The sequence below is a fragment of the Mus pahari genome, chromosome 18 (assembly GCF_900095145.1).
Source record: "Mus pahari chromosome 18, PAHARI_EIJ_v1.1, whole genome shotgun sequence".
In the NCBI taxonomy this organism is placed as follows: Eukaryota; Metazoa; Chordata; class Mammalia; order Rodentia; family Muridae; genus Mus; species Mus pahari.
The window spans coordinates 46,572,764-46,598,534 of record NC_034607.1 but is presented as its reverse complement, the minus strand read 5'-3'; the positions used below and the strand labels follow the sequence as shown (position 1 = coordinate 46,598,534).

The following is a 25,771-nucleotide window of genomic DNA, read 5'->3' as shown; positions in this document are numbered from 1 at the left end:
TGTTCTCTCTTGCACTCCTGTCAAGCCAACCCCAAGAGCCCAACTGTCACGGTCCCCGAGGGTCTTTCTCACCTGTCTGATGGGGACCTCCTTCCTCCCCTAAACCTAGAAGAAAGGGTCGGGGCTCTCGGTTGTACCTGCTCTTAAAAAGTTGGGGGAATACTGTCTTAGAGTGCGTTGCAACTACTACCTGCCGGGGCTGGGGCCACAAGCAGTCAGTCCGACTTTGTAACCCAGAGCCCGGCGCGTCCGGCGCGTCCCGATCGGGCGCGCGAGCCGGGAGCGCGCAGGGCCCGCCGGGAGCGCGCGGCCTCCGGGATGGCGGCTGCGCAGTGGCGCGCCGGGCCGGGAACGGGAGGGAGGGCGGGCGTGCGGGCGGAGCGGCGGGCGGAAGCCATGTTGGAGCTGCACCCCGAGCGAGGGGCTGCGGGCGCGCTCCTCTCCTGGTGGGTGTGACCCGGCTCGGCGCGGCGGCGGCGGCGGCGGCGGCGGCGGCGGCGGGGGGCGGGGACGCCGGGCGGCTCGTCGTGGTCGGCGGCGGCCGCGGCGTGCAGCCGGGCGATTGTGACCGGCGGCGGAGCCGGGCCGGCCGCGGGCGCTCCCTCCGTGCGGCCCCCGTGAGCGCCCCCCCTCCCCGGGCCGGGAGGGAGGCGGGGGGCACCCGGGGCCCGCCATGAACCCGGGCTTCGACCTGTCCCGCCGGAACCCGCAGGAGGACTTCGAGCTGATCCAGCGCATCGGCAGCGGCACCTACGGCGACGTCTACAAGGTGAGGGCAGGGGCAGGGGCGGCCGAGCCGGGGCCTGCGCCGCGGGGGACGGAACAAAGAGGCAGGCGTGGGACCTCAGCCCTCGGCGTCCGAGCCGGAGCCGTGCCCCGGACGCGACGCGCGGGTCTCTGACCATCCCCAGGCTCTCCTGCGCGCAGTCCCGGGAAGGGCTGCGGCCCAAGCCGCTGCGCTCCTGGGAGGGCGGAGCGGGGCTGGGCGCTTGTTGCCTGGGCAGGGTCTGTGTGACGAACCCGGGTGTTGGGACTTGGCGTTTGACAACCCTACGTGCCTCTCCGGGACCTGGGATCATAGGCCCCGGTGGCTGGGAGCTACTGTCCGCCCGGGCCTGCTGGATCTGCCCTAACGCTGGGCAGCCTCCATCGACAGCCTTAGCCTTTAGCCTCTTAACATCTGCCTGTGCTTTAGCCTTTAGCCTCTTGACATCAGCTTGTCAGTTCCTTGTAATTTTCCAAGTAGTCATGTTTTGTAAAAAGAGATGGGTTTTTGGAGGCAAGAGAGCAACTTCGGGTTTTTGTTTTTTTGTTTTTTCTCCAAAAAGAATTGGATAGTGGCGTTTGTTTTTGTCAGTGACACATAGGAATCAGATGTGTTTCCTTTCCTTTCCTTTCCTTTCCTTTCCTTTCCTTTCCTTTCCTTTCCTTTCCTTTCCTTTCCTTTCTTTCTTTTCTTTCTTTTTTCTTTTTCTTTTTTTGTGAATCGAGTATCTAGGAAGAGTATTGGTTTGACAAGGTAAGAATTCAAAGCTCCTTAGCAGAACAGCGTTTGTGTTGCAAAGGGACCACTTCTAAATGTGGGAGGATAAATCCCAGGCCAGCAAAGCTCTTGGCCTTGCGGAGTCAGCCAAGAAGGGAGGCGGATAGTGCCAAAGGTGGCAGCAGTCTTGATTTAGTAGCCTATCTACTTACATGGTAACTGAAGTTGGGCTCCTGTTTTTCAGAGCACCTGAGGCTGCCCAGAGTATTACTTAGGAAAGTTTAGTTTTCACTTTATTTTTGCCCATGCTAAAGCAATGGGGTTGTAGTCTTGCCTCAATGGAATGTGTAAGGCAAGTTAGCCAATACCTCAGGTTTTTTTGTGAGTGATCCGCTTGGCTCCTTCACATAGCACCTCACTTTCTTCTATTGACAGAGGTGTGTGAAGGAGCATAACCCCAGTCTATAACTTAGCAGGCACGTGTTGGTGAACTAAAGACAGGAATGGACCCAGATTTATTCGAAGTCTTATTATTATTATTTTTTTTCTGGACAAGAACAGCATTAAACAGCAGTTTCAGTCACCTCATTCCAGTTGTATTCTGTGCAGAGAGGGTCTGGCAAAGGTTGCTAGCACAGAACAAGAGGGCTGGGTTTATCCCGCTCCAGTCCGGCAGCTTCTAGCCAAGATCTGGAAGATGATAATAAGGCCCTGCTCAGGGCAATGGTGAGAGGGGACAAAGCCACATAGAGGGATCGTGATCCGAAGGCCACAGACACCAGTGTGAAGCTGAGAAAGACGGAGCCTGAGCAGCCACAGGGATCCTGGATGTGAACCCTGGTTCCTATAGACCTTCTAGTTGTGGGACTTAGGGGAGTCCTGCCAGGGGGATGAAATTAGATATGGATTTTCCCTTTCTTTCTTAAAAGTGTGTGCGTGTGTGTGCGTGTGTGTGTGTGTATGTGCGTGTGTGTTCACACAGCGTGTCCGTGGAGGCCAGAAGAGGGCATCAAATCTCTTGGAGCTGAAGTTGCTGGCAGTTGCGAGCTGTCTGACATGGGTACTGGGAACTAAGTTGGAGTCATGGAATAGTAGCCGGTGCTCCCAGCTGCTGAGCTGTCTGTCTTTCCAGGCCCCATTTCTTTCTTTCCTCTTTGTTGTATTTTTTTGGTATACAGGATTTTGCTGTGTATCTCGGGCTGACCTGAAAGTCATCATCCTCCACCTATGTCCCCTGAGTGGGAGAGGTGTAGACATGCATGACTGGATCCAATTTAGATTTGGACTTGTGAGCTGAGGCTCAGGCTTGCTTGAGTTAGATCTGCAGAACACAGGAAAAGTGTAATGAGGATACCAACTTCAGAGTTGTCCTCTGGCCTCCAGGAGTTAGATGACATGTATCACACACACACACACACACACACACACACACACACACACACACAGGTACGCGCACATGAATATTCGGACTTTAAAAAGTTTCCAATCCCAGCCCGGTGTGGTGGCGCATGCCTTTAATCCCAGCACTCAGGAGGCAGAGGCAGAGGCAGGCGGATTTCTGAGTTCGAGACCAGCCTGGTCTACAAAGTGAGTTCCAGGACAGCCAGGGCTACACAGAGAAACCCTGTCTCGAAAAACAAAACAAAACAAAAAAACAAAAACAAAAAAGTTTCCAATCCCGATGTCCAGATTGTAGTGGATGGAGAGAGCAGTTAGGAGGCTTGGAATATCCCTGGGAATAGTAGTGGTCATGACTAAGATGGTAGAAATATACCCAAATCCAAGAGCTAGAAACTGTCTGGGGGAATCTGACTATCATAGTAGATGAAAAGTTAAATTTTCTCATAAGTGGCAATGTGTACAGTTAAGTTTTGGCACATATGGGTGGGTGTGTGTGTGTGCGTGTGTGTGTGCGTGTGTGTGTTTTTCTAGTTCTTGAGATAGATAGTTCATGTTGCCCAGACAGACTGACTTGGAAATTGTGATACAGCCAAGAATGATGTTTTACCAAGGATATAGGTAGGTTCCTGGAATAATTAGTCATGTATTTACTATATTTAAAGACAAACCTAAACAACAGCAAAACCAAGAAGACAGCTTGATAGCACGCGTCTGTAATCTCAGCCCCTGGGAAGCTGAGGCAGAGAATGCGGGCCACCAGTTCAGGGCCAGCCTGGCCTATGTGGTGGGGATGAGTAACAGAATAAGACTGCCTCAAGGCAAACTCCTTAAACATAGGGGGGAACTTACCTGACTAAAGAGAAAAGCTTCATGTCTGTAATTCTATCGGAACGTGACAGAAGTCTGGCAAGTTGATGAATCTTGTCAGCCGTTAATGCTGGAGTAGCTAACATTTCTGGAGCGCTTGCTGTCTGGCACACACTTACTGAACGTTTCCCCCCTCCTCCGACAACGGTCTTGTGGGGCAGATGCAGTTGAAGCAGCAGGCAGAAGGAGAAGTTGGTAGATGGCAGAGGCAGAAGCTGACTAGTTTGTAGGCTGCGTTCTCCATCAGTGGGAGGCACCGTCTCTGTAAGCATGGGCTCGGACAGATCGTCATGCTGAATTTCCCAGGGAGGAAACTGAGGCATGCTTGCCTTGGGCATGTGGACTGTCACACTTCTGAGTTTCGAGTGGCTCTTTTGGCTGCTCCTTACATCAGAGAAGAGAAGCTTGATTCCCGTCTGCCAGACTCATCACCAGAGACCCTGGTGATGTCTCTGTCCCAGAGATTCACCGTGTGGTCTCCTGCCTGCTTCATCGCCCAGAGCTGAACCTTCCCTCCTTTTTACAATCAAGGCATGCTGTGAAGACACGCATTTCCACATTTCCACATTCGTTTGCTGTTAGATGTTTCTGACACACATGCTGCTGATGAGCTGGAGAAAAGTGATTCTTGTTTCTAAAAGCCAGTGTATGAGCATTGCTCCTTAAGCTGTCAGTGAGTAGGCGCTAAAAATGGAATGGGTCTATTAAGTAAGTAAGTTAGACCTAATTATAGTAATTCTTGGAAGGTTGGTGTTTCAAGGGATTTTTATTTTGAAAACTCTCCACCCACTGCAGTGACACAGTTACTGTATTTGTAGCTTGGTTATAGAGTGCTGGTCTGGGATGTTGAGGATCTGGGATCTGGCAGCCATGCAGCTTGTAAAACATACTTAGCATCACAGGACTGCCTTGTCTGGGACTGTTCTTACCTTCACAGGTCCTTTTAGTTGGTGCTGAATGAACGACTTGAGTTTTACCCCCAAAGTAATATTTTTTCCTTTTCTTTTTTTGTTTACCCTTCCCTCCTCCCCTCCCTCCCTTCCTGCCAGTGTGATCCATTTCATCGGCACTGTCTGAAAGCACTTGAATATACACTTTTAAAGTGAGAAATTCCACATAAGACTATGCACAGTCTATCAGCCATTAAGCATTTGTACAAGGGTTACCTGGGGACTGTGAGACAGACACATGAAGCTATGATTGGGCCCCGAGAGGATCATGAAGTACTCTGAAATTAAGAAACTTTATGTTGTATGTGTTTGTTCTTTATTTTGCATGTGGAATGGCTCAGTAAGCATGTCTAGTCATTGGACCCCATTTGACTCAGGATAATATGAATGCAGCCCAAACTCAAAATCATAAATTTACCTGATAGGTCGGGGGGGGGGGGGAGAGAGAGAGAGAGAGAGAGAGAGAGAGAGAGAGAGAGAGAGAGAGAATGAGAATGAATTTGTAGTTCAATTCCATGGTTCTTAAGTGTGAACCTTTTAGATGAATATGCTGCATCACATGTTAAAAGCTAACATGGATGTAAGCATTCTTTATGTTCTCAGTGAGAATGTAGTGAGCATAGATTTGTCATTGGAAGACTGTATTGGAGAAATTGGGAAGTTTTATATAGTTCATACTGTCCACATGTGATATCTGCATGTATACTGTCTTTTCATAGACAGGACACTTTTCCAGTTTAGTTTAAATTATTCCTACCCCTAAAGTCTTTGTTTTTCCAGGTTTATTTCAGAAAACCTATTTTGTAGTCTGGTTGCTGTCCCCAGCTCTAGCCAAACCCTGTGTTCTCTTGAGTTCTGTCCCTTTTCCTTGCATTGATCTTGTTGCCCACTAGGCGGGCCTCAGTTTTGACAGTGTGCTATGACCTGAGTCCTTGGAGCTGTCTCAGGTTCTAGATGAGATTCTCAGGCGTTAGTCACAGTCCATACACAGGTGATTGCTAAGCATTGTTGGATGCTTCAGGGAAAGCTACACCGTGGGTTTATTAAAGACGCCAGAGAGCTCAGCGGGTGAAAAGAGCTTTCTCTCTCTGAGAAGTAAGTAATATGTCTTTGAGACATAGGGTAATAGAGTCAGAAAATCATTGTGTAGTATTTAGAGAAATGTGTGTTAGCTTCCTTGTGACTGCGTCTTTCTAGGTATCCAGATGTCAACAAAAACTAGTTTTCCCGTTGTAGTTAGCATTCACAAAAATAAAACTTTGTGAAACTCTTGGGGTTTTGCAGGCAGTTTGTTCATCTGTTGGTTTTGAAGCAGGCACTCTCTTAGCCTAAGCTGCTTCCAGTGTACTAGGAGTTTAGGCTCTGCTACCACACCTGGTGGAACTGTTGCTAATTCTCACTTCTGATGGGGAATGTGAATACTTGAAGCACTCAAGAACAGCTGGGCCGTAGCTGGCTGGGTTTCTCTGCTCACTTCTACTTCCATGGAATAGTTCTCAACTTGGGGGTCGTAACCTCCTTTGTGGGGGATGACTAGTGACCCTTTTATGGGGTCACCTAAGACCATCAGAAAACACAGATATTTACATTACAATTCATAACAGTTTGCCTTCAGTCTTTGTCTCGTGTGGTCTCTGTAAATGCACATCAAATACATGATTTGTATTGAGATGAGTAATTGGTAAATCGTCTTGTGAGAGAGGATTGAACAGCCACCGTATATAAAGCTGATGTATTAGGGACAGTGAGTGGTAAAAATGGCAGGGTTTGGCACATAGTATTTATAGGAAAGTAAAGCGTATGTCCACTTTCAGGTATCAAAGTTTGAGACCAAAACCTTACTGGTTTCCTCATTCAAGATTCCCTAGATGCCTCAGACTCTCCACAGCTGAGCTGTCTGTGTCACCATGGCAATCTAAAGAGCAAGTTCTAGAGCCAGGCTCCCTGGTGTAAGCACCCACTGACCCCATCCTCCTCTGTGTGATGGTGATGCCTGCGAAGGTGTTAGGACTGTCATGGCCAATTGCTGTTAGTGCGACTACATCTTTTTTTTCTGCTACCCTCATACACATCTTTGTTGCTGCACTTCCTGTCTCTACTTAGAATCTCTGCCTCCTTTCCTGGCTTCTAGATGGTTTGTCTTTTCATTTCCAGCATGTCTCAGGGCACATGGTTAGTATAATAAAAAAATGTACTCTGTTATAGTTAGTACTTGCAAGTTCTAATATCACTTTTAATAAATCTGTCTGTGACCCTCCACCCACTGTCTATCTTTCTGGGAAATATCCAGATTTGGTAGAACTGGAATATTTTCAGGGGGGCGGGCTTCATTAGGAATACAAGTAAATGAGGATTAAACAATTTGAATGCATATTTATAATGAGAAAAGATATTCCAACCAAGTATTATCAACTAACTTAGAGTAAGGCCCCTTTCTCCTGGGATTTAAGCATCTGATTAGAATGCTCATGTGAAATAGTTCCTGATAGCAAGCTGGCACTGTGCACACAGACCACTCTGTGTGCTCCAGCAGCTCTCGGCAGCCAGAGAAGCCGTGCAAGCATCAGGCTCTCCTTTAGAGAGAGGTCAGCTCTCCTCAGCTTTTCTGAGTTTCTTATTATAGCATGTGTCACTACCTGTCACGTCTTACCAGAGTGTAAATCCAGAATGATTTTGCTTGATTCAGCGCTGTATCTTGAGGGCCTAGAAGAGTGACTGATAGTAGAGTCTCAAGGAGTATCAGGAATGAAGAAGATGGCAACACAAGAGAGTGGCAGCTATGTGGGTGGAGGACAGACCATAGTTTCCAACTGGCAGAGCTCACAGCACAGTGCTGCTGGGCCAGTCCTAAGGCTCTGGCATTAGTGGGCACAGAGCGTAACGTCGGTCATTCAGATCTGAAGGCCTAAGCAAGGCTCAGAGTTACATGCACGAGCAGTCATTGTTGTTTTATGCTGAAGATGTAATGGCTATAAGTGGGTGTGATAATCCCTAACCCAACAGTCTAAATTACAAGATGGTCCTAAATCCAAACAGTGTAGTGCTGATTGATGTCCAGTGGGAAACTCAGTCCTGGTCTCACTGGTCTTAGAAGCCCCGATGCAGGTAGGCTGAGAAAACATTAGTAACATTCCTCTAAGCAGTCTGACCAGGGCACATGAAGCAGGTGAACTTCATCTTTAGACTTGGTCCTAAACCCAAGATCTCACTATGCATATGTGATATTTCAGTGTTTGGAGAAATCAGAAAAAAGTTTGGTTCAAAGTACTTACTAAGGAAGTCCCAACTCTAATAAATACCACTAGGTTCTTCTTTAAATGTTACTATTTGAAAATATGATTGAATTTTTAGGAAAAGGACTTTGCCCAGCAATAGGAAAAAAACCCTTAAATTCAAGAAATGGAATCGTGTTTTCTTTTTGCTGTTTGTTTTTGTTTTTTGTTTTTGTTTTTTCGAGACAGGGTTTCTCTGCGTAGCCCTGGCTGTCCTGGAACTCACTCTGTAGACCAGGCTGGCCTCGAACTCAGAAATCCACCTGCCTCTGCCTCCCAAGTACTGGGATTAAAGAGGTGCGCCACCACCTGGCTGCTGTTTGGTTTTTACAGTTCTTTTTTATAATCTGGAAGAGGCTGTGTTTCTGCAACTACAACCTGAGATTCTAGGTTAGATTCTAGGCAACAGTGCTGGCTGCCTTTGTCTTGTAACTGTATAACTGGTTTTCAGCAAGACATTTTTGTTGTTATTGTTGCTTTAACTCTTCTTAGGAATTTGAAGTAGTAAATTATTTTGTTTCATTTTGTTTTTTTTTCTGTGTAAATCTTCCACCAGTCTTTGCCTGAAACACTCTCTTCACTGCTTGTAGGTTAAAGGATATATACTTAAACCTAATACTCAAGGCTCTCACAGAACCAGTAAGATTTAGGTAGCTTGGAGGAGGCAGGGAAGAGAGTGGGCAGCCATCCAGGTGAAGTGTAATGATGGGTAAAGGTTTGAGACCTAAGGGAGAGATTGACAAGATAGAAGGCATGCGGGGTGGAACATGGAGAAAAAGGATTTGCTGAATAAAGCAGGGCCAGACTTGTTGAGAGCCAGGGCATGTGGGTTAGATACAACAGCATAGGCTCCAGGAAGGAGTTCAGAAGGCTTTCCTGTGGGAGTAATGGTGCTGGAAGTGTTCTGTAGTATTGTGACAGTCTCACAGTGGATCTGACAAGGAAGGGCAAGAACACTTGCCAGAGAACCCTGATGTTGTGGATGTTAGTGAGAGCCATTGCTGTTTGCCACAGTAGCAAATATAACTGCAAAATAAAAATATTGCTAGTAATAAACTGGTGGTGTTTAATGAAAAATAACTTTTCTAAACAAAAAATGGAATGAGGGTGGCCTTGCTATATGTTTTGAAATGTGTTTACTGTCTGTTTAAAGAGAACAGAGTCTCAGTTCTACTTTTCTAGCCTGTGGCAATGTTTGGCTGAAATACATGAAGAAGATCTGGTCTCACAAATGTGGAGTTGGGGAAGAGATAGAGTTTGTAGGTATTTGTGGCTATTCTTCTCTGTCCCTGCCTCTTGAGAAGCAGGAGCTTCTTTGGGGTTAATTGCATGTGGAGCGAGAGTGGCGGCCAGTCTGCTTGCTGCCATGGTCCAGTTGCCAACCCGATCCTCCAGCTTGGCCATCCCTGCATGATTGTTTAGCATCGTGCTTGGCCGTTTGGGAAATGCAGGTTTCCTATGGTAACTGGGTCTTCAAATTCCCCAAACAGGCTTTTTATGTTCTCAAATTAGAAAGGTCTTGAACTGTATTTCCCTGGAGTCTGATTCTGCTTAAAGTGCTAGCTGGATGTATGGCTGCCACAAATGCTGTCTGTCAGTTGTTTTATTGATGTGACAGATGCATTTAATTCATTTTCAAGAAAATGTCTGTCATATACCCAGTCATGAGCAACCCAGGTTATCTGTAGTCATTTTGAGTAAAACTGGTGTGCCGTGGAGAAGTGGCTAGCTCAGCTTGCAACCCAGTCAGAGGAGCTGTGGTACTGCAGGTGTGTCTCGTGTATATATGTCTAGTTTCATCACATAGGATATGAGATGGCATGTTACAGGGTCAAGATTTAATGAAAATAGTAACGTTGTACTCCAACAAAGACATGCTTCGGTAAAAAACAGGTTTCCCCCTCTGAATCTGGGGCAGTGAAGAACACATGAGTGCTAGTTACTGCATGTCTGCTTTCTTGGTTTGTGCGAAGGCTTAGTCATGGTGGCAAATAGCATTTTTTGTATTGTTCTGAAAATAGTTTTGACTTCCTGGACCAAAAAGAATCTCAGGAAGTTTCAGGGATCCTGGGACTGTTCTCCAAGGTTATTTGAAGTAAGCTAAGGATAAATGTTTGAGCTCTGTCACTATAACATAACGCCTGAGAAAACCAGCTTAATGAAAAAGAAGGCTTAAGGGTGGCTCATAGCTTGAAAGGTTTCCATGCCTGGGCACTCAGCCTGGCACCTCTGGGATAGATATACTGTAGAGGTACAGTATATCTATGGCGGCTGTGGTGGTGTGGTGTCAGCCTGGCACCTCTGGGATAGATATACTGTAGAGGTGCAGTATATCTATGGCGGCTGTGGTGGTGTGGTGTCAGCCTGACTCCTCTGGGATAGATATACTGTAGAGGTGCAGTATATCTATGGTGGCTGTGGTGGTGTGGTAGGGAGACTTCTTCTCAGCACAGCAGCTCAGAGGCAGAGTAGCAGGAAGCCACTGGGCCACAGTCCCTTTTAAGGCTTTGTACAAGGACTGAGGAAATCAGTTTCTTTTGAGGACTGAAGCATTATTAGGAAGAGATGAAAAGCCCTTACCTCTTTTCAAAGTACTACAGATCCAGAGAGAAACTTCTAAAAGGACTAATGGACCAGCATCATATATCTTATTATTTTTTCTTATTGTTTAATTTTTATGTTTTAAAATAGATAAATACTTTTATTGTGGCAATATATTTTCTTCCAGTTTTTAGACACAAATATTTTACACATTTGTTTACTGTTGTATATTTTAAGAAATTACAGAGGGCTGGAGAGATGGCTCATCAGGTAAAAGCAGGTACTGGGGCTGGAGAGATGGCTCATTGGGTAAGGACAGGTACTGGAGCTGGAGAGATGGCTCATCGGGTAAGGGCAAGTACTGCTCTGGCAGATTCCTGGGTTCAGTTCCCGGGACCACATCAGGCCGCAGTCTGTCATCTCCAGTCCTGCCTCCAGGTGATCTCACACTGTGGCCACCCAGGGCACCTGCATGTGCATGGCACACGTAAATAGGCAGGCACCCTAAATAAATAGATGACTCTTTTAAAACTTACAGTGAAATACAGATTATAGGTTTCAGTTATGGGGTTTTTGACAATATATACAGTTGTGTGACCCAGTTTCTTAGTAAGATGGACGGTTCCATACATTTCTAGAACATTTCAGGAAGTTCCCTCTTGTGCTTCCCGGCTGAACCACACATCAGTGCTGCCCCACTTCATCCCACAGTTACTCTTGTGATTTCTGTCACCGTGTAGTGTCTGTCTACTGAACTGAGTGTACATGGATCACAGATGAGCACTTGGCAGCTGGGGGAAGCAGCCGACTGTACACACTGGACCCTTGCAGGCTTGCCCTCCTCTGCTGGTGTGCACTGCACTTTCATGACTCCTTCACTGTCGTGGTCACTGTAGTTTTGAAAGTTGAAATCAGATAATGTATGTCTTCTGGCATTGCTATGTTTTTCACAATTGACTTTTCTGTTTACAGCCTTGGCTTTTTTATAGAATTAGTTTTCAACATAAGTATAAATGCTTGCTGGAATTTTTTTAAATTAACAATAATTGTAAACTTTGGAATGTGACAGGAAGTATAGAGCAGTCTCAGGGTGCAGAGCTCACTCATCCTAGTGGCCAGATCCTAGCTGCATAGCTGACTACCACTCAGGCTGCTTTTACCAGCTTGGGCATGCACTCATTAAAAAAATCTTTGAGAATCATTATCGGATTGCACTATTTTATCGCATACATAGCCGGTTGGGATTTTGATTGGAGTTGTGTGGGATCTGCAGATCAATTTATGGAGAATTAAGGTCTTACCAACATTGAATCTTCTCATCTCTGGGTGTAATATATCTATTTATTTAGATCTTTTAAAAACATCAATATTTTTGTTATTTTTTAAAAACTCATAAATTTTATCCCTAGCTTATTCTGCTGATACTACAGCGAAAAGGTAATTTATGGGATAGTCAACGAAGTACATTAGTCATTTTGTGAGCCACGTTTTCATTTCTTACAAGAGTTTTGACTGTGCTAGTAATGTCTGACCTCCTTTGGCTTAACCTTGTTCAGTTTTAACCCTGAGCATATGGACTTCTCTTAAGAAACGAGGAGACTAGAAAATGACTATTTAAGAAAACCTACTTCTGTAATGTCAAAGATGAAAACAATGGCCTTATACACTCAGCTTATTTTTATATGTGAGATATTGTTATATTTATATGTGCACATTTTGCAGAATGCATCTTCTTTGACTTTAGAAGGAAAAATGCACTTGAAGGTTGTTTCATTTTCACAGGAAAACACATAGAGAGCAATGCTGGGTTGTTTGGAAGAGCCCACCGTGTTCCTTTCTGATAGCTTACCCTGTGATGGAAGGAGAGCATAGCTAAGCAGCGTGTCTAAGGTGGAGGTGAACACTTCAGGGGATAGACAATGAGGCTATAGACAAGAAACTTAAGACTTCCTGGAAACACTGATCTTGATTTAGTGCTTAAAGAAAAATTGGGTCTCTGTACATAAAGAATCACAAAGTCAGTCAGAAGAATTTGTGGGCTGGGTAGAGAGTTGGTAAATGGTTTGCTAAAAGCAAGCATGAGGATCTGAGTTCAGATCCCTCCAGTACCCACACAAAAGCCAAGTGCAGTGGCACACACCTGTGAGCCAGTGTTGTGCAGGTTGAGAAAAGGATCCCTGGGGCTGAGAGGCCAGGTGGTCTAACCCAGTCAGGGAGCTCTGGGTGTAGTGATAGAGCCTGTCTCAAAAAGCTGAGGGCGAGAGCAACCGAGGGAGACACATGCACATGCGATATAAACATGTGTATACATATACTGCACACACAGTCACTCCTGTGGGATTGAAGTGGACAGAAATAATCGGTAACTTTTCTTAGTCATAGGCATATGGGGAAATGAGATAGATAATGCTTCAGAAATCTAAGATACAGGTGAGTACCACTTTAGAATTTGCAGGACTCGGCAGATGGCTCGGCAGGTAAAGGCTTGTATCACCAGCCTGATGACTTGACTTCGATCCCTGAAATCCCTGTGGTGGAGAGAACTGGCCTCTGGCAAGCTGCCCTCCAGGTCTATAATCATACCACGGCATGTGCCCTCCTCCCACAGTAAATAAGTGGAATGGGTTTTTGAAAAGAACTAGGAACACATAATTTATTTTGTTGTGCACTCCAGATTCATTAGTGCCAATCTTGTCTTTCTGATGTTTGGAAGCTGTTGGTTGGTATTTGGTGACATTTCTTACCAAATTCTCTCCTTCCTACCCACTCAAAGGTTTTATAATTTTGAGGCTGCCCATAGAATGCCCGCATGCGTGGTGACTGGATAGTCCCTCTGTTCTGGTTGGCTGTGCTATGTCTTACCTTGGCTCACGAATGCTGCAGGTTGCCGTGTAGACCTTTCCTGTCTACCGATGGCTGTCTTTGGTGGCTGTCCTCGGGCTGGCACGGTTTCTTGGCTTGCTGACCCTCCCAGCGTCTTACTCCTTTCTGTACTACCCGCTGTTTAAGGAATGTTTGGTGGGTTTTTTTTTGTTTTTTCTTCTTTAGTTTCTAAAGTGAGGAATCATGTGAGGTAAAGGTAATTCTATCCACAAATACCCTTCGTTTATCTTTGTTGCATCATAGTTGCTGGGACAGAGGTTTGCTGTCAGTTCCCAGCTAACGCGTCTGTCTTTTCTCTGATTGACTTGGACATTTCCCCATTCACTGTAGGTGTCCTGAAGCCTCACAGTAGTGTGTGGATTTGTAAGTAGAAGTATGTTTTTTCTCTATGCTAAAGTATTTGTTTCCTCTATCTGTTCCTGTACCTCACTTCTCTTTATTCTATAGCCTTTGTTTTTTCTTCTATTTTAATTTAACTTTATTATCATGTGTATGAGTGTTTTGTCTGTGTACATGTGTATGGACCACGAGCTTCATGTGCTTGCTCTTTGAGGATTCCAGAAGAGGCTGTTCCGAGTCCCTCCACAGTTCCAGAAGGTTGTGAGCCGCCATGTGTGTTCTGGGACTCAAACCCAGGGCCCTGAGGAAGAGCAGCCAATACTCCTAACCACCGAGCCATCTCTTCATTCTCATTTCCACATACTTTGAATTATTGTTTCAACGAAGGATCCTGGGGGGGGCATGGTATATAGACCATTACTTTTTACATTGTAATTATGAATGTTTCTAGAAGTTCCTTTAAAAAAAACTTTTCCAAGTCTATATATACCTTTTGCATAATTCAGTTTTGACTTCTTTTATGTTTTGTTTTTTAAAAATTAGTCTTGAACATTTTCTTTTGAAGTGTCATTGTATAATTTTAATCTTTGGTAGGTTTAATCTTTGTTGGTTTTGTTCTTTGTGCTGGCTTTTAATCATGGTAGATTTTATTTTATTTCATTTTACCCCGTAAGAATCTGTGACTCGGGTTGGTGGAGCATGTGTGTTGGCAACAGCTTTGCCTTACCTTCTGCAGAAACCTTTGTCTGTCCCCGCTGAGATAGGCTTTGATGTTGGTTTTACAGTGTGGGATTTCTCAGACCTAATGCTGTCGGGGACTGGAGCTCTAGGTCACAGTGAGCAGGCTGGGTTATATACGCATCCCAGGCTGGCCCGCATGTGCAGGCTGGGTTATATATGTAGCCCCAGACTGGCCTTAAATCTGCCTGTTAGCCTGCTTCAGGCTCTCAAGTGCTGGCATTGTAGATGTATGTGGCTTGATTTTAATTCTAAAAAGCCCCTTCAGCCCACCCACCTCCTGCTCTTAAAAACCCAAGCAGGTTACCTACCTGTGCTTTTGAATACATACCTGTGCTTATGAGTAGCCTTTAAAAAAAAAAAAAACCCTGGTTTTATTATAATAAGGGTGTGGTCTCTTCTGGGGACCTTTATTTAAGGACTTTGTTCCCTAAATATGGCCTTCTAGACTGACTTTTTTTTGCTTAGCTGGGTGACTTGGATATTCGTCTCTATGTTTTTGTGACGTGGTTTGCAAACACATGTATGTATATATTCTATATTATGCATTTTTTCGTATATACATTTTTCCCTTCCAAAATGTCATATAACTAGAATTATATAACATGGCTTTCTAGACTGGCTTCTTTCACTTAGCAATGTGACTTGGATTCATCCTTGTCTTTTTGTGACATGATAACTCATTTCTTATATTGATGATTCATAGTCCCATATTTGATTGAACCTTGATGATTTACTCTTTCACTTATTTGAAAACTATTTTAGTGGTCTCCAAGCTTTTGCATAGTAAGTAGAAATGCAATAAATAATCATATACAGGTTCTTACATAAAAATTTTCATCACACTTGAGTAATTAGCAAGGATCCAACTATTGTTGGATTGTATTGTAAGCCTATTCTTAGCTTTGTAAGGCGCTGTGGTATCTTCCAGAGTGGCTGTAAGCATTCCCACCAGCGGTGACTGAGAGGTCCGCTTGCTTCACATCTTCCTCAGCAGTTGGTGTTTCCAGTGTCTTAGATGTGGGCCGCTCTACAGTGTGCATGCTGATACCCATTTTAATATGCAAATCCTAACAATATGAAGTATTGAACATACTGTACGTTTTGTTATAACTATGTCTTTTCTGGTAAGATACCCTATCTAAAGTTTTTTAGAAACATAATTGTGAGCCAGGCATGGACTTAAGTCTACATTTTAAGATTATATCATAATCTTAGCACTCAGTAGATTGAAGCAGGAAGATTTCAATTTCCAGGCCAGTTTGGGCTTACATAGTAAACCCCCATTTTAAATAAACAATAAAAAAATGGATTGCTTGCTTTTGCTCTGCTATTGTTAATTTTAAGAGTTTAATTTTGGGTCCATGTCTGTTACTAAGGTATTTGCAAAGGTCTCTCCCTTTGTCTTGCCTTTTCATTCTCATAATGTCTATGTCAGACCTGGATTTTCTAATATGTTATCTTTGTAGCTTTGCATTTTTATATCTGTAATCTACTTTGAATGGAGTTTTGTAAGAGGTATAAGATCTAGGTGTGCACTGGTGGGTGGGCATGGTGTGATAGTTCTCGGTCCAGAACCATTTGATGGGAAGACTCTTCTTTGTATTGCTTTTGTTCCTTTGTGAAGACCAACTGGCTGTATTTGTGTGGGTCTATTTCTGGGTACTTGTATTAGTTTGCAACCATGTAACAAATACCAGTGACAAAGTAGCTGTACTGGCTAATTTTGTGTCAACTTGACACAGGCTGGAGTTATCACAGAGAAAGGAGTTTCAGTTGGGGAAGTGCCTCCACGAAATCCAGCTGTAAGGCATTTTCTCAATTAGTGATCAAGGGGGAGGTCCCCTTGTGGGTAGTGCCATCTCTGGGCTGGTAGTCTTGGTTCTATAAGAGAGCAGGCTGAGCAAGCCAGGGGAAGCAAGCCAGTGAAGAAAGGCATTTTCTCAATTAGTGATCAAGGGGGAGGTCCCCTTGTGGGTAGTGCCATCTCTGGGCTGGTAGTCTTGGTTCTATAAGAGAGCAGGCTGAGCAAGTCAGGGGAAGCAAGCCAGTAAAGAACATCCCCCCATGGCTTCTGCATCAGCTCCTGCTTCCTGACCTTCTTGAGTTCCAGTCCTGACTTCTTTCAGTGATGAACAGCAATGTGGAAATGTAAGCTGAATAAGCCCTTTCCTCCCCAACTGCTTCTTGGTCATGATGTTTTGTCCGGGAGTAGAAACCCCGACTAAGACAGTAGCCAGACTTTGATTGAATTGATTGAATGGCTTAAACAACAGAAAATTATTTCTGGCCAGAATTCCAGAGATGATGCTCTTCATAAGGTGGTTTCTTCTGTGGAGTCTTTTGCAGGCATACAGAAGGTCCTTCTCCTGGTGTCTTTCTGTGGCAAAGGGGCGTTAGATATAGCCAGTCTGAGGAGGTAATGACTGGGAGAAGCCCTTGAGTTTAGTCAAGCGTGTTGTTGCCACTGCCACCTATGGAGTTATTTTCTTGGACTGGTTAGCAATGACTAATCATTTTGGTGATGAGAGGAGGAGGTGACACCTTCTGTAGTTGATTGTCAAGGAGTTTGGTCCTGCTGTTTCCTTCCAGTTCCAAGTTGTTTTGTCCTTCTGTTGATCCCTAAGGTTTTTGTTGAACACTTAGACCTTACCATGGTTGACTCCAGCTAGATCCCAAGGAGGCCAGATAAAAGTGGTTATAGGACTTACTCATTTAATCACAGCATTAGGTAATAGGGAACATTTTTTTGAATAAGTATTACATTATGTGACTCTCAGTAAACATAAAAAATTCTTACAGTCCATGACCCTATAAGAAGACTCTTTAGGGGAGAGAAGGTGGAAGTTGTTTCTTAAAGTATGGTTTAGGTTTAGTAGATACGTAGAAGAGCGCTGTATTAGAGGTAAGTATTGCAGATGAGGGCCCTATGAGCCACTGGTGAGCAAGAGGGGCTTGTGCTGGTTGGTACTGGTCAGAGGGTCTTGCAGGGAGTGGGTGTGAAGGGCTTGTTTGAGTATGGGTCAAACTAAAGGAAATTATTTGTTTTAGAGAATGATGACATAAATTGAATATTAATAAGGAAAGTCATAGCAAATACATGTACAGAATACTTAACTGTGTGTCAGGTGTGGCTTCATAGGTGTCCTTGCTTTAATGTGCCCCTTAAGATAGGGAAGGTGAAGGCTGTGAGTAGAGGTCAGTGTAGGCGTAAGGTCTCAGTGAGAGCAGAAGTTGAGCTCCAAGTGAACTTCAGGTCCTCTTTGCTACAGATCTTAGGTTTTCTTGTGTTGAGCTAGACCAGAATACAGCTTGCCATATAATTTCCAGGGTATAAATTAGACATGATAAAGAAAGGGACCATTGAAGATGTTTTAACAGAATTGAAGGGAGAGAGCTACTGATAGGCAGGGCCTGTTTATTTCTTAGCTCTTTGGGAGAATAAGTAGTTGTGGTATAGGTGGCATGGCAGCCTCTAGTCTTTGAGATAAATTCCATGTTTCCTGGAAGGGGGCACAGCAGGCCAAGAGTTAGATCAGTGACAGAGCATTGTCATCTGATTGAGGCCCCGAGGACCTGGATGGAGAGAGAGAAACTAAATGAAGCAAGATGTGGAGTTAGATCTCCATAGATTGAGGTATGTCGCTGGTCGAAAGCTGCCCTCCTGGGCCGTTTCTCAGGAAGTGCTGTGTGGAGTTGGAAGAGCGGTGTGATGACAGCAGAGAAGACACAGCAAGGGAGGGAAGACACATCTTTGGCCTGAGTTGTCAAACCTCTTTTCTAACCTTTTTATTTTGAGTGTCCAAAGGAATTTGACTGATGGATTAAGGTGGCCATTGCAGTTTAATGCTTGTACCTTGTGCTGTGGGTGGGCACCTGTTTGTGGAAGCTGTAGTGCTAGGGTTGCTATTGCGGGTCACTGTTTCCTGGTCAAACAGGTAAGAGGGCGCTGCATATACAAGGGCAGTGAGTGAGTACAGATTCTGTATCCATTTCAGTGCCCGAGGAGTGGGTGGTTCACACTTGTTGTAGAAGGCTGCCCCTTGAGCATAGCAGCATAGTAAGTTCTGTCTCCTTAGGAAGAAGCTGGGGCTGCTTGGGAGTAACCCTGGAGCTTGGGCCTGTTAACTTCCCTCATGAAAGAAGCAGGGCGTACCAGAGTACCCCATACTGCACACGCCCCATGCAGCAGCAGTGTGCATTTTTTGCCTGAATTGCTCAGAGCCAGAGTCCATAGAGGGGAGCTGCGGAGGAGGCTCCATCTGCTCGGCTACTCCAGGCCATGCTGTGCTGAGGCTTTGCCGCTCACTCGCCCACACTGCTGTAAATGAGTTAGCCCGGTGAGCTCACTGGCCTGCAGAGCTGCGGTGGACACTGCTTGTTTGGGTCCCCTGTCCCCTCTCTCCCGCCCCAGCATTACCCTGTTATCTCCCTCCCTGATCCTCGGGGTGTTGGTTTGTTTGCTTGTTTTTATCCCTCACCCCCACCCCAGTCCTCTGCTCCTCCCACTGCTGAGAATTGAGCAGGAAGGCCTGCCACAGAGCTGTGCTTGCTTCAAGGCTGTCTGTCAGCACTGTCATTTCTCTTCCACATCACGCTGCCGGTTCTGAGGGCTGTGGCTCTGGTTAGTGCTGGCACGCAGTCAACATGCCAGGAATCCGGTAATCATGGAACATGCTTTGATTTTGGATGCAAAGATTTTTTTTTTCTTCCAGTAAAAGTGTGGCTACAGGAGGTTTGACAATCTCTTTTTTTTTCCCAAAACCCAAAATTGGATGTTTCTGTGAATTGCTGGGCAGGGCTGCTATTTTTGCTTTTCCTTTTATTGTTTGTGTTGAGTTTCTTAAACACTTTCTGTCATATTATGAGGCAATACTTGAATCAAACTTAGGAAATATTTCCATAACAATTTACATTGTTTTATGAAAAGTGGCATAAAAGACCCTTTGGGCAATGTTTTTTATGAATAAAGTTTTGCCGCTTTTGTCAGGCTTTGGGGCAGCATCAGGGAAGTAACGTTTCATTTCCTGGGAGTAAAGATGTCTGTCTTTTCTCTGCAGAAACGATGCCTTTCAGGCACTGTACTTGACCCCAAGGTCTAGCGTTACTCCAGCTAGGCCCCTGGTCAGCTGTACCCTCAGCCTCAGAACTCAGGGAAGACAAATACTTTGGTGTTTATCTGGCTAAGATTTGAAACATTAAAGTTTTAAATAGTTTAATTAGGATTAAAACAAGACATTTTTGTAAAAATCTCTTTTGAGTTGTACAGATTGAGTCGCACGTAAGAGATGCTCACCTTATCCCGTGCTCCCTCTCCGGGATTCTTCTTTTGTCAAGTTCCCGTAATGCATTCCTTATAACCAAGTAAGTCCCCATGCTGCTCTGCTGCCCCTCACTGTTGCCCTGCGCTCTCTGCTGTGCTAGGGCTGTGTCCCCGGTACTGATGAAAGTTCACTAGCAGGCATGGTTACATGCACTGCTCTGCCTGTAATAGTTTTGCAGACTTTTTCTTCTTTGTTTTTTTAATGACCTTGACAGATTGCAGGTGAGATGGAAGTCATGGAGATAGGGTGTCAGCCCGTGTGGTCAGCAGAAGCTTGTCACTAACAGTGTTTACATTCATCACCTGGCACTCAGTGTGTGCCTGGCCCGTGCATAGCTCATCATGGCTGTGAAGTCTTCTACAGCAGGGGGATGGACAGTTAGGCTTCAGCCACCACTTTTAGACCGGGGGTAACTATGTATAGCTGTGCCTTACCCCTGTTAATTGTACTTGTTGGTGATGCTGGGCTGTGCCGCAGGTGTCACATGTCCCTGCTGTGCTATTTAGTCCCCAGTTTGCTTATTGGTTATTAGTGTAGATTGATGGCTACAGTGCAGAGCTACATACTTCATTGTAATTTAACTGCATCTGTTTGTTCTGTGTCTTTTGATAGGTCCACACCGTATTGTTTTTAACACATTCTGGAATTTTATTTTTTAATATTTTTGGGCATGACAACATACTTAGGCTCATCAGTAAATGCATTGCTGTAGCCTAGAATTAGGCTTTTCTCAATAGCCATGGTTCTTCTTACTGGCATCAGACAGCCAAGATCTGTGAGCACGTGTTATGGTGCTTGCCTTCCTCTCCTGATGCCCAGTTCTCACTGTCCTGCCTTCCCCTCCACGAAACAAGCAAAACGAAAAGCCTTGAAAGTTGTTCTCTGGGTCTGTTCCTTGCTGTTGGACTGCCTTGCTTCTAGGTGCTCTCTCTCAGCTGATAAGCTTAGGGTGTGTGTGTGTGTGTGTGTGTGTGTGTGTGTGTGTGTGTGTGAAGTGAAGTGTCTGAGCCATGTAAATACAGGCACCTGTAAACTTTTTGGTTTTTTGAGACAAGGTCTTGCTATGTACACAAGACTGGCTTTGAACTTCCAGAGCTCTGCCTGCCTCTGCCTCCTGAGTGCTGGATTCAAAGGTGTGCTCTACCATGCCCAGCTATATAAATAGCTCTGTATCCATCTCTATGCACTTTAGCCTAACTGTGAGTTCATAACAGTCTCTTTATTAGTGTGCCTGAAGGTTCCTGCCGGCCTTCCCAGGTTTGGGCTCTGAGTGTTTATTATTTTTTATACTTTTATCTATTATGGGGGAAGATCTGCCTCTGTGCCCATGTGGAGGGCAGAGGACAACTCTCATGGAGTCGTATCCTTCCTTCCACACTCAGGTGGGTACTGAAGATAAAGGCCAGGTCTCCAGATGTAGTGTAAGAACCTTACCTGCTGAGCTCTCACACTGGCCTATTAAGTCGCTCTCTGGTTTAGTTATGGCCACACCAGCTTCTAGAGCTGGAGAGTCCCTGTCCCTTCCAAGTCCTCCTTAGTGTTAGGGTTGGAACTTGGATGATCCTATCCTTTTCTTCTGGTCCAAGGACTTTAGTCCTCTGGAATTTTCTTTATGTGGAAACAAGATTATGCACACACACACACAAACACACACACACACACACACACACACACTAAGAATGGATCCTGGGAGGAAGGAGGAAGGGCAGGAGGATGTGGAGCAAGAGAGGCTAGTGGGAAAGAAAAGGAAATGCTGCATACACTGTTATGTATGACGGTGTTTGACATATATATGGCATGAAAGTAGAAGAGGAGGATTGTAGGAGGGAAAGGGGGTACGAGAAGGAGGGGCGAGTAAAGGATGAGAAAGGCAAGTGAGCAAGTACCATGACATGCATGTGAAAATGTCGTAAATGACGTCACTACATAGTATATGTGTAGAGATCAGAGGACACACTTGTGGGAGTTAGTTTTGTCTCCCAACCATGTAGGTTTCAGGCATTGAACTTGGGTGGTAAGTACCCAAGTACCTGCTGAGCCTTGCTGGCACAAGAAGGCCATTGTTTTACACACTAGCTAAAAACTTAACATCCTTCTTTTATTCTTTATTTATTTACTTACACATTGATATTTATTTTTTGAACTCTGATGGAGTCTTGTACTTACAGAGATATTTGACATAGCAGAATTGAGTGAATGACAAAATATTCATCAAATAAAAGCTTATTGGTTCCATCAACTTGAGGGGGCCATTTGGAGGAGGGTCAGAGCTGCAGTTGCAGTGTTATAGTCTTACCACATAATAGAGAGACATAAACATACCAAACAAACAGTAGCTCTGGTTTTCACAGAATACCTGGCATATCGTTAGCTCCCAGTGAATGTGTAGTGACTAAGCAGAACCCTGCAGCCATCTGCTGTTCTCCTCCTTACACCGTGAAGTAGTCTCTGTTTACAGAGAACGGAAGTTAGTGCACTCAGCTAGGAATGTGTACTCCAAGTTTGTAGTATCATTTCAGTAAGGAAAACATCAGAATTTGTGTACACAGGAGGAAGGGAATTTACTGGCCCTCTCTAGGCTTCCTTTGAATTGGATCTTAAATAACAGGTTTAACTAAAAATAGAGAGAGCCTAAGAAAGCACTCCTGATACAGATGTTCAGTTCCTGCTCAGGGGCTGCACCCAGATGTAAGGAGTATATGAAATGCAGTTTGCTTTTAAAACTGACTCTTGGGATAGCAAGATACTCAAACATGTGTACTTATGCACACGAACAAACCAAAAAATAAATTTAAAAATAAAAGTTTGGTGAGATGGCTCAGCAGTAAAGGCACTTGCCCCAAATCAAATGGCCTGAGTTCTATCCTTAAGACTTCCCCATGGTAGAAAAATAAAACCTGATTCCCACAAATTGTCCTCTGATCTCCACCTAATCTCTTTGTGTCTCACACACACAGGAATAAATACATGTAATAAAGATCCTTCTCTCCAGGTGGTGGTGGCGCACACCTTTAATCCTAGCACTTGGGAAGCAGAGGCAGGCAGATTTCTGAGTTTGAGGCCAGTCTGGTCTACAGAGTGAGTCCCAGGACAGCCACGGCTACACAGAGAAACCCTGTCTCAAAAAACCAAACAAACAAACAAAAAGATCCTTTTCTTAAAAAAAAAAAAAAAAAAAAAAAAAAAAAAAAAGATGTACTGCTTTAGTTCTAATATGTGAACAGAAACTCACAAATGAAGTAACCGGTGAATTTATAAAAATAAAAACAAAAATAGACTATTAGGGGCTTTGGATCCCTGATGCCAGCCACAAAGGGTGTGTGGGTGGAGGAGCTGGACCCTAGCGCACTCCACGGTTCTGGTTCCATTATGGGGAGGCAGACATACATGTCTCTGGCCTCATATGTGTTCATGTGTCTTCACATCCCCACAGTACCACACATGTGCATGTCACTCACACTGTGCACACACACACTCATCCCCACAGTACCACACACGTGCGTGTTCACTCATACTGTGCACGGGGGGGGGCACACACACACACACACACACACTCACACTCACATTTTCCACACGTACAAACCAACTTGCTGTGTTTCAGAACATTGGATCCTGTTGTTTACCAGACTTAAGACAGCAGACAGAACATTAAAATCTTTGGTTTTTCTAAACACCTTGTAATATTTCTAAAAATTCCATGTAGCAATTGTATGGTATGGATGTGTTTCATGTGAATGAGAAAATTATATGTAGAAAGGCCTTTTTAGAGTTTCGCAAACAGAAACTATGATAAATGTATTTATACATGTGATGTCCTGCAACATAATGCTTTATATGTTTTGATAAGAAAGTTTCGTTTTTGAGAAACTAGCAAACTTTTCAAAATTTGAAAAGAATGTCTTTATCCTTCATATTTCTAAAAGCATCTTTAATCAACCATTAAAATTTCTTAAAAATAATCCTTTAAGTACTGTTTTCATTATAAATAGTTTAACATTTCTCAACACAGTTTTTCTTCATACACTTGCATATTTGTTCCAAAAGCATGTAACAAGATCCTTGGCTGTTACAGCAAAGTGATTATAATGGTTTTCACGAGAGTTTGAAATTATTATGTGTGGGCAAAGAACCAACATTTCCATAGATAGATAGCTTTGCAAAAATGTGGAGATCTTTGCTGTATTACCAGTTGCTTTGTTATTAGAATGATCTATTATGCCAAGCTCCTAGAACTCTGAATTGTCTGCATTATTTATGTGGTGCAGATTGCTGATTAATATGAGGAACTGTGAACTCTCAATGCACGCTGTTTGTGGTGTAGCCTGCCAACCTGTCAAGCATTCAGCTGCCTGCTAGATAATACAGTGGCCCGGTCCTATTCCAGAGTCGGTCTGGACAGGTGTGTAGCCCCCCTCCCTCCTTCTAGACCAGCTTGCTCCTGTTCAGACTTGTGTATAATAGAAACCAAGAAGATACTGACTACTGGAATCAGTGCTTAAACCTGTCCAAGCCAGGAGCATCTCTAGCCTCTGCTGTGGATGGGTGTGCTGGGTGTGGAATGTGCATGCTTATTTTTAGTCTGTTTGTTTCTACAGTTTTGAGTTGTTTTTGTTTTTTGTTTGTTTGTTTTAAGTTTCTGAGTTTATCTCAGGATCCACTATACTCGATTTCTTTTCTTTTCTTCTCTTTGCCTACTGATTGTCCTGAAGAAGCTTGTCGGCTGGCTTAGCCTTACTCCTCCGATTCCTTCATGTTCCTACTCAGCACTTATTCCGAACCTGAAAATAATAACGATGTGTTTGTTGGTTGGTTGTTTTCATTTTAACATTAACATGTAACATTTTATTGACATAAGGAGGCTGTGGAGATGGTCCTCTATCGACCCAGATTAGATCCCAGAACTCATGATAAGTAGCTCACAGGCACCTGTCTAGCTCCAGGGCATCTGTCACCCTCTTCTGGCCTCCAAGGTACCCATACATATGCTATACATAAGTACATTTTTTTTCACCCTCCCTTCCTCCCTCTCTCTTCCTCTCACCTCTTTTTGTTTTTAACTTATTTTATTAGATATTTTCTTCATTTACATTTCAAATGCTATCCTGAATGTCCCCTATACCCTTCCCCCACCCTGCTCCCCTGCCCACCCACTCCCACTTCTTGGCCCTGGCGTTCCCCTGTATGGGGCATATAAAGTTTGCAAGACCAAGGGGCATCTCTTCCCAACGATGGCTGACTAGGCCATCTTCTGCTATATATATGCAGATAAGTAAATATTTTAAAAAATTAAACATAAGTTCAATGAATTGAACACATACTTTCTGTGAGCATAACTCCATTTTCTGGGTATGAAAATACAATAAGACAGTCTAAGACCTCAAGCTTTAACAAGCATTTAGTAAACATAATAAAAGTTACTTTGATGCAATGTAAATATAAATACTGAGGGTCCTAAGAAAAATTACATTGTGGAAATTCTTTGTAAGTTTGTTTGGTTTTGCTCAAAAAGTTTTTCTAAATTGCTTTTTGACCTCCAGTAACTTCTATGTAAATGGTATGGGGCTCATACATGACTTCAATCCCAGCACTCTGGAGGGTGAGGTTGGAGAATTTCCACTTTGGGATACCAAAAAATATATATTGTATGACTTGCTAAGTGTGACACATGGAAATAACTGTGAAACTATCAGAACAATAATAAATAGATTCATGATTCTCTTAAGGTTTTTTTTTATAGTCCTGTATAATTACCTCTTCATTTCTCTACTCACCTCTTCTTTCTTTTTAACTTTTTAAAGTTTTCATACAGATCTAGTACCTTAGGCATATCCCTTCCTCCCCCTCCCTTTTCTTGCCCCTCTCAGTTATTCCTTTTGTTCCACTAGATACTTTGACCTTATTTTTGTTTTCTATTCTCTCTCTCTCTCTCTCTCTCTCTCTCTCTCTCTCTCTCTCTCTCTCTCTCTCTCTCTC

The 25,771-nt window shown here is 44.1% G+C and overlaps 1 protein-coding gene across 5 annotated transcripts in view; it reads left to right on the top strand.

The window, feature by feature from the left end:
- Positions 1 to 528: 528 nt before the first annotated feature.
- The window catches only part of Map4k3 (mitogen-activated protein kinase kinase kinase kinase 3), a 144,099-nt gene continuing 118,856 nt past the window's right edge, over positions 529 to 25,771 (top strand). For 3 of the 5 annotated variants that reach the window (XM_021217728.2, XM_021217729.2, XM_029531469.1), the window contains exon 1: positions 530 to 769. In XM_021217728.2, coding sequence (XP_021073387.1) covers positions 674 to 769 — 96 coding nt within the window. In that variant the 5' untranslated portion in view covers positions 530 to 673. Of the gene's footprint in view, positions 770 to 25,771 lie in introns of all 5 variants that reach the window. The other 2 variants (XM_029531468.1, XM_029531467.1) reach the window with 1 other exon arrangement.